At 46.2% G+C, this 10,000-nt stretch overlaps 1 protein-coding gene across 6 annotated transcripts in view; it reads right to left on the bottom strand.

The window, feature by feature from the left end:
* Positions 1–10,000, bottom strand: part of LOC134452701 (transcription factor COE1-A) — a 307,435-nt gene that overhangs the window by 264,043 nt on the left and 33,392 nt on the right. For all 6 annotated transcript variants that reach the window (XM_063203218.1, XM_063203215.1, XM_063203219.1 and 3 more), the window contains exon 6: positions 8,908–8,976. In XM_063203218.1, coding sequence (XP_063059288.1) covers positions 8,908–8,976 — 69 coding nt within the window. The remainder of the gene's footprint in view (positions 1–8,907; positions 8,977–10,000) is intronic.

Raw genomic sequence — 10,000 nt, 5'->3', positions numbered from 1 at the left:
GTAGGTAGTTCTAGGCTAATTGCATATACGATTGCTTTCCACCTTGCTCCACTCTTGTGGTACTGGTAGAGTAGTTTGTTTAGCAATTTCTCCGCGAGATGTTTTCGTTTCAAATATTGAAACAAGCCTATAGTCCGGCTGCTAAAGCTTACGTTACGACAACACTGTCATTCACAATTTACAAAGTGGTATTTTGTTTGGTAGGCCTATTCATCATTGGCAAAACGATAGGAGGTTGTGTCACCTTTTTTGAACAGGAGCCCGTATTCCTCACCAGTTTCACTATATTTCTGTCAAACCATTTCACTCACCACGTCTGTTTGTGCATGTAATGGGGGAGGAGACACAGAGAATGCACTAGGTAGACCTACGTCTTCGCCAAGTGGCGAAATGCAAGTGTAAGCGTGCGCTGTGCGCTTGGATACATAAACTAACAGAGGATTTAAAAAAAAAAATCGCATAACGCGATTTCTCAAAAAACAAATCGATTTGACGTTCAAACTCGATTTTAAAATCACATCGATTTTTTGCCCAGGCCTAGTATTGGTGTGTGTGTGGTCATCTGTGAGCGCGTATTTGACACCATTTTACCTGCCGTTGAGCACTTCATTTCCCGTGTGTGTATGTGCGCATGTGTGTGTGTGTGTGTATGTGTGTGTGTGCACGTATGTGTTTTGTGGAACAGCGCTTTTTCACTAGAGGACCTGGGGTGCTTGTGCACACCTTGGCCTGTCCACAGACATTACGTGTGTGTGTGTGTATCTTGATTGTGTAGGTTGATATGCAAGTGATTAAAACATGAGGGGGTGCAGGGGAGGGGGTCTGGAAGTATGTGTGTGTGTGTGTGTGTGTGTGTGTGTGTGTGTGTGTGTGTGTGTGTGTGTGTGTGTGTGTGGGTGTGTGTATAAGAGGGGGGGGTGTATATAAGATGTCAGGGGCCCTTTGTGTCCATGTCAATGAGGGTCATTTGAAGCAATTTCACACAGCCTAAATGAGACCTGCTGCAACACACACACCCACACACACACACACGCTCGCGCGGGCGGGCACACACACACACGCACGCACGCACGCACGCACGCACGCACACTCCAAACTGTGTGTGTGTGTGTGTGTGTGTGTGTGTGTGTGTGTGTGTGTGTGTGTGTGTGTGTGTATGTGCGTGTGTGTGTGTGTGTGTGTGTGTGTGTGTGTGTGTGTGTGTGTGTGTGTATGTGCGTGTGTGCGTGCGTGTGTGTGTGTGGCAGGGGGGGTTGAGGGGGTTGAATAAGACCATATGGCAGAGCAAGAGACCCGGCCCCCCAATAATACAGCAGGTTATAAAATGACAACCGCATGCCCCCCGACACACACACACACGCACGCACGCACGGACGCACACGCACGGACGCACACGCACACACACACACACACACACACACACACACACGCACGCACGCACGCGCACGCACACGCACACGCACACACACACACACACACAGAAAAAGTAATCAAATAGACTCACGCTAAAATTGCAACATTCACACTATTATACGCATATGAAATACACAAGTATATTAGTTAGCAACACCGGAAGCACTATGTAACAGCATTAGCGCAGCAATTTTCCCAAAACATAAAGACAATCACTATCACATTCCCCACAGAAAAATCCCCCCAAAAAATCCAACAGCTATTGTGTGTGTTTACAAACGCTGCGAATAAAATCCAGTGTAAATATGAGATTTGTTCTTTTAACTGCATAATAAGGGGTTCATTAGTTGCCGGCGAGCGAGGATTTGCGGCAGCTGAGAAGCGTGAGTCGGATGGGGAGAGAGCTAATTAGCGTAGCGCCTGCGATCCTCGGCCAAGAGAATTAGCGCTAGCTCGGGCTAATTACTGCGGCGAAATCGAATCAACTCTTTTGAAACAAGAGCACGGTAATGAGGCCTTATTTATTGAACTAAATAACTTCAAGGAACGAGATAGAAGTCCGGGGTTGTTGTTATTTTTTTTATTATGTATTCCGGGGCAATAATAAATCGTAATTGAGACGGCATCATTGAGCAAGCTGTTTGTTTGTTAGCGATCCAGAAAAGAAAAGAGGAAAAAAATACACAGAAAGAGCACGGCCAAGAACATATTCAAACCAAAATGAGGTTATTTTTCATTCTTTTTTTACACTCACTTTTTTTTCCTCTCTCACATGACCCATTTTCCAGTGCTGCAGTAGCATGTGACAAAAAAGGAGAGAGAGGGAGAGAGAGAGAGAGAGAGAGAGAGAGAGAGAGAGAGAGAGAGAGAGAGAGAGCGAGAGAGAGAGAGAGAGAGATAGAAGGTGAGAGAGAGAGACAGAGAGAAACAGAGAGAGCAAATGTGGGGGTGGAGGAAAAACATGTGTATTATAGCATCAAATAAGATAAAATATTCCACCCTAGTCAAGATATTTCTCTGCTTCCTCAACCTCAACAGGGATGACAAACGAGGTGAAAGGAACAGTATGTTGGTGCTGTGGGGATATGACCCTCTAGGACTAAAACTCTACTGTTCAGACTTCTTCCAGACACTACACTGACAGTTTAACGACCCCTGTTTCCATTCTTTATATAAAGCTTAATAGTTTTATGCTTGTGGAGACTGCAGATCATTATCTCAAATACAGTACGTAGGTGGATTTGTGTTAATCTATCGTTATGTTGTTGATTTTTTTACAAAGTCAAAACACCTATGTCATAAATCATTGGTCGTTTTTAAACGTAATAACTTAACTTACAGTAAATGTAGGTTTGTGAATCTTACAGAGAATTATCATACATAGCTGAATATGGGTGTTCAATCATCTATCATGTTGATTTATTGCATTCAACGCTTGTTTTTTTTCTTTATCAAAACACCTATGACAGCTTTTATTGGTCTGTTTTTTTTTTCCCAAAAGCACTGCATGCGAGACAGTGTACCTAATGCAAGCCAGAGTGCTCAGTGGTCCATGCACAAGGCTTGTTTGTTCACTGGAGTCTAAAGGTGTGTGTGTGTGTGTGTGTGTGTGTGTGTGTGTGTGTGTGTGTGTGTGTGTGTGTGTGTGTGTGTGTGTGTGTGTGTGTGTGTGTGTGTGTGAAAGGGAGACTCCAGCTGCCCCCCCAGGACTTCTAAACCTTTCGAGCCCAACGAAGCAGAAAGCCGGGGGTGTTGAGGATGATGATGATGATGATGATGATGATGATGATGATGATGCTGTTCCTCGTGTGCATGCGTGTGTGTGTGCCTGCATGCGTGCGCACGTGCATGCGTGTGTCGGCTGGGCACATATGTCCCAGGTATGTAGGTGAAGCATACAGTCGGATGTATTGACATTAACCCTGGCAGCAATGGGCAAGCTGGGAAGGAGAGAGAGGGTGAGAGAGAGAGAGAGAGAGAGAGAGAGAGAGAGAGAGAGAGAGAGAGAGAGAGAGAGAGAGAGAGAGAGAGAAAGGGGGATAGGGAGGGAGGAGTAGAGGTGGAGGGAGGAGGAGAGGTGGAGGGAGGTATGGTGCAGATACGCAGATGAAGGCCAGCTGAGTCCACAGTACCACAGGTCAGTGCGTCTGTTAGCTACCTCAGAAAAGACAACAAGCCAAAGCCCACAGAGGATAGAAAGGATGTCTGAGAGAGGAAAAGCGTAAAGTGGTAAAGAAGGATGGAGGGGGAAAGAGAGCCGTAAAAAGCGAGAGACAAATAAGGGGGAGAAATAGGGAGAAATGGCAGAAAGAAAGTATACAGAGAGAGTTGAGTGTTGAGAGAAAAAGATAGTGAGGTTGGCATGCCTGTCATATAACTAGCTTCACAGGGCAACTCACCTCCTTTCCTCTCCTCTCCTCTACATTCCTCGCCTCTCCGCTCCTCTCCTCTCCTGTTGTCTTCTCTCCTCTACACTCTTCTCCTCTTGTCTCCTCTCCTATCCTCTCCTCTTCACAAACCTACCACGACCGTGGTCTGCATTGGAAAGCCGTGGCTTTGCAGAAACAGCCCCAAACGCGACCACCTCAGCACACCTCTCAATCACTGGACACTGCTGCTAGCAAACAAGCGTGTGCATGTGGGCGAGCTAGCGAACGCTACAGCTCGGCAGCGTTCACATGGCGACGATAAAACACACACACACACACACACACACACACACACACACACACACACACACACACACACACACACACACACACACACATAGAATCCTAGCCCAAACACTCCTCAGAGCCTCCACGAGCCTCTTCCTCAGGGGGGAGGTAAATCTACGCTAAGGCGTCTCAGAAGCACACCGACCGGAGAAGTGTGTGTGCGTGTGTGCGTGTGTGTGTGTGTGTGTGTGCATGCGTGCGTGCGTGCGCATATGATGGAAAGCGGGATGGAAAGACAGGCAAGTGGGTGGGCGGCTCTGTCTAGTGTTGGAAAGTGGAGGGGAAGACACTTGTGCGAATGGTGATCTATACGAAGGGAGAGAGAGGAGAGAAGAGAAGGAGAGGGAAGGAATGAAAGAGGGAAGAGAAGAGGGGGAAGAGAGGAGAGGAGAGGAGAGGAGAGGAGAGGAGAGGAGAGGAGAGGAGAGGAGAGGAGAGGGAAATAGATGGAGGGAGACACTTGTGAAGAATGGTGACCTGCAGAAGGGAGGAGAAGAGAGAGGAAAAGGTAGGGAATAGGAAGAGGAGGGAGGAGGGGGACACTTGTGTAAGTGTTGACCTATTAGGAGAGGAGAGAGGGAGCGAGTTAGTGAGGGAACAGGAGGAGGCGGGAAAAGGAGGGAGACACTTGTACATATGATGACCTACTGTGTGAGAGGAGGAGGGGAAGGAGGAGAGGAGAGGAAGGGAAAAAGGAGGGAAGAGAAGAGAGATAAGGAGGAGGAGAGAAAAGGAGGGAGTGAGTTAGTGAGGAAATAGGAGGAGGGGATAGGAGGGAGACACTTGTACATATGATGACCTACTGTGAGAGAGGAGGAGGGGAAGGAGGAGAAGAGAGGAAGGGGGAAAGGAGGGAAGAGAAGCGGGAATAGGAGGAGAGAAAAGGAGGGAGTGAGTTAGTGAGGAAATAGGAGGAGGGAAAAGGAGGGAGACACTTGTACATATGATGACCTACTGTGTGAGAGGAGGAGGAGAAGGAGGAGGAGAGAAAAGGAGGAAGCGAGTTAGTGGGGGAATAGGAGGAGGGAGGGAATGGGAGGGAGGGAGACACTTGTGCGAGTGTTGACCTGTGAGTGTTAGGGCTGGCGGGTAATGGCTTCCACATTAGAACTACACGCTATACTTGGAGCGGCTCCAGCGGCTGCTACCACGCTATGCTAACCCCAGGCCACGCTCCGCTAGCTGTTAGCTTCTTGCTTCTCGCTTCCTTTAAATTCGCTAGCGTTTTTTTTTTCTTCTAAAGCCTCGGCATGAAACACGAAACAGAGGCGGTTGCTTCTTACACTTTTTTTTTTGTTCCAGAGACTTGCCAATTCCACTGCAATGTATACAATAACAAACAAACAAACAAACAAACAATGGTAACAACACTAACAACAACAATTGTGGCTGTTGTTGTGCGTGATGTGTGGGCTCTCCCGTAGCGGTGGAGAAGTTGTAGAAGAAAAAAAACAGAAAAGAGGGAAAGCAGCCCGGTGTGAGAAGCAGACGGGGGCTGGATTGGGTTTCTTGCTCGGAGAGGAGAGTGCACGGTGAAAGAGAGAAGGGCTGTGTTTAGGTGCCCTTGGGGGGGAAGGGGGGGCCGGGGGTGGGTGTAAGTGAGGGCATGATTGAGAAAGAGGGATGTAGAGAGAGGGAGGGAGGGAGGTGGAGGAGGATAGGGGGATGTGGTAGTGTGTGTGTGTGTGTGTGTGTGTGTGTGTATGCATGTGTATGTATGTGTGTGTGTGTGTGTGTGTGTGTGTGTGTGTGCGTGCATAGGTGCGCGTGCGCGTGCGCGTGCGTGTGCGTATGTGTGTGTGTGTGTGCAGAGGGGGTAATCGGCCTGGGGCACTCTGGCTACTATTGTCACATACTTCATTATGCATGTGGATTTTATTAAGGAGAAGAGTTGAAAGGAGGAGAGAGTAGAGTGGAGAGAGAGAGGGGGAGAGAGAGAGAGAGAGAGAGAGAGAGAGAGAGAGAGAGAGAGAGAGAGAGAGAGAGAGATCTCTTAGCTCTACTGAGGTGCCTTTATTACATGTTTTAGACTGCAGGGCTTCAAAAGGTCTCGCCTCCGCGGGACTCATATTTAAAGAATGTCATTAGGACGCTATCATGTCGTGTAATTGCCTTATATTGTGTAAAATACCAATGGCGTCTTAATTGAATTGAAGAGCGGCAGGCACTTGGACGCTTTAAGTGCTTAAATTCATTTGTGCAATATTGTATTTGATTTCGCCATTTTTATTTCTGTACAATGCTGATTTTCAAATGCTCAATCTTGATTTCTCAATGCTTTAGTGTCTATTTTAAGTCGTGACAACGATGACAAATTAATGAAATCTAACAGAGTGGGTCGGATCAGGCAAATGTCACACTGCAATGATAGCACAACAATTCATTCTAACAGGCACCTAGGAAGTCCCAGTAATTCTGGATAACTCTGAAAAAGTACCGACAACCCACAAAGGATAGCACTACTAAAAGTACCTACCTCACACACACACACACACACACACACACACACACACACACACACACACACACACACACACACACACACACACACACACACACACACACACACACACACACACACACACACACACACGAGTGTACGCACACGTCTGGTGGTATAATCTTCAAACCTTTTACAGCACTTAGGAGAACAAACATTTCTGTATTTCAGATGACCTGCCTGGGGAAAGACAACAAAAGTATCCTTATAACTTATTTTACTGAACAGACCATCGCTCACTTTGCGGTTTCCAGACTTAATAGTTGCCCAATTTGCTAAGACAGCCATGCCCGAGAGAATCTTCTTTTTTCAGCAAAGTGGAGAAAAAGACACATAGCCATGTCGACGTGACTTTCTAAATGAGAGCTAGAACCGTGCTAGCTCTTCACATAACTAATATATCTGTCACGCCACAATTCCAGGTCATTATAAAATAGGAATACGTTGATAGAGAAAAGTGTACAGCTCTCGACTTTGCTCAAAACCTTACCACAGCACATTGTCGGGGCAAAAAGTGGAAAATGTTTCCACGCCTGAACTCATCAAATCATTTCGAAGTAATTAAAGTGACAATTTAGTAGCAACTATTAGCAAGTAGCAGTTATTATATATTTTCCCTTTTAATATCGCAATGTCAGAGCAACTTTCTGAACTTCTTAACTGTTCTGAATGTTTTATTGAGATACTGAAAAAAACCCATTACATTTCATCATACTGTATCTCACTCTCCCATGTCTAATGTCAACAGAGATCTTTCCATTCACCCCTGAATCTGAATGTCTGTGTTATTGTTGTTGTTGCATAGCCCCGATCTCAGAGTGAGGATGAATAAGAAAGGATTGTGGACTTGTAGTAAGGCCCAGTAATGAAGGATCTTTGGAATCGCTTTCATCCTCAGCTGAGGCCACACACACACACACACACACACACACTCACTCACTCACTCACTCACTCACTCACTCACTCACTCACTCACTCACTCACTCACTCACTCACTCACTCACTCACTCACTCACACTCACACACACACACACACACACACACACACACACACACACACACACACACACACACACACACACACAGGCAGCTGGGAGTTGAAGGCAGGCAGGTCATTGAGCGTCTGGCTGCCCCAGAGGACTGTGGGGTGCAGTGGTCAGACTGCTCTCAGCCAACCACCACACGCACTCTCTCTCTCTCTCACACACACACACTTACACACACACACACACACACACACACACACACACACACACACACACACACACACACGCGCGCACACATACACAGATGCACACACACACACACACACACACACACACATGCGTACACATATACACATGCGCACACACATGCACATGTGTGTACGAGGACGCGCTCAGCAAACCACACTCATTATCACTCTCACACTCCCTCACCACAGCCGCAGGAGCAGTAGCAGTGGCCAGTTTAGAGAAGAGTAAAATACACATGCGTGCGCACGCACACACACACACACACACACACACACAGCGGTAAAGAGTATAGAAAAGAGGGTAAAATACATATAGACCGAAATACAACAGCATTCACAGCAAAGAGTAGGTACCACTGTACAAACACACACACAGAGACAAAAGAAATCAGTGCTGACACACGCACGCACACACACACACACACACACACACACACACACACACACACACACACACACACACACACACACAGGCTTGCTGGCTTGTTTACGGGTACAGTAGATTTGGTGGTAATGAGGGTGAGTAACACAAGCCCCCCACAAATAACAGATGACACACACACACACACACACACACACACACACACACACACACACACACACACACACACACACACACACACACACACAGGTGACTCATTGTATTACAGGAAACAATGGCAACATCAGGAAACACACGCACACACACACACACACACACACACACACACACACACACACACACACACACACACACACACACACACACACACACACACACACACACACACACACCAACTAAGATATTCTGTCTCCTATAACATGCACACACACACACTTCCAAAACTAAGATTGACAGTACCCTAGTACACATAAACACACACGCAACAACCATACACACACAGAAATGCACAAATGTTTGCACACACACACACACACACACACACACACACACACACACACACACACACACACACACACACACACACACACACACACACACACACACGTATACACTGGCGTATATGCCTGATTGCATTCAAGAGAATGGAAGTGTGTGTTACCTGTCAATGATGACGGGGTCTGAGGGGGTCTCGTTGCGATTCCCACAGCTCTTCTTGTCACAGCAACGACTGCAGAGGAACACACAAGAGCATGAGAAACACGCACACAAACACACGCGGGCACACATTAGAAACGGGCACACACACGTGTGCACGCACACGCACACACACACGCACACACACACGCACGGGCTAAAATATATCTTACAGTATTCAACAATAATACAGTATACGCATTGTGGTGTGACACAATGGCACGATAAAACACATCAGCACAACACCACCACAGTCAGAAAATAAAATACAAAGAAAAAAATAACACAGTAATGCCACAGTCTGCCACAGTAAGGTGATTCATTTGCACAATATACCACACCACACACAACAGCTCTGACCGCGCTGTTCATCCGCGCTGTGTTTTAAAATAATTGTCAAAGAAAATCAATTCAACGGAATTGAACACGGAATTAAATTGGAGAGAATTGAGACCAAATTGAATTGAAATGAAACACATTAAAGTTGGCACTCCATTGTAAAAAGAATTGAAATAAGCTAAATTGAAATTAAATTAAATGAATTAAATCGCAGTAAAGTGAACAGGGAGAAAGAGAGATGGATTGGACACAGACACAGCAGACAAAGGGTCAGCTAGGCCAATGCCTCCTTTTTTCCTCTCCTCTTCTCTCTTTTCCCCCACTCTTCTCTCCGGTCCTCTCCTCTGCTATCCTACCAGTGTCTCCCCAACATACTACAGTGAAGGGAGCCACCTTGACAAAAAACACCTTCCACCATGACAAATTTCTTTCAATTTTTTTGTTTTTTTTTGTTTCTTTGTTTTAATGTGAATATATTTTTCTAAGCTTATTATTCATGTCATATACTTTAAATAAATCTTAAGAACTTTGCCTTTCCAATGTTGATAATCACATGTCTCTGATACTGTCTAACCCCTCATCCACGTTGAGGAAACCCCATTTGAGGAAGGTAGCAATTGATAAATGAAGTGAGTTAAGTGGAAGTGAACAGGGAGAAAGAGAGAGGGATTGGACACAGACACCACAGGCAAAGAGTCAGCTAGGCAAAGGCCTCCTCT

This window comes from Engraulis encrasicolus, chromosome 7 (genome assembly GCF_034702125.1).
Source record: "Engraulis encrasicolus isolate BLACKSEA-1 chromosome 7, IST_EnEncr_1.0, whole genome shotgun sequence".
NCBI lineage: Eukaryota > Metazoa > Chordata > Actinopteri > Clupeiformes > Engraulidae > Engraulis > Engraulis encrasicolus.
This window is presented reverse-complemented; position numbering and strand designations above follow the sequence as displayed.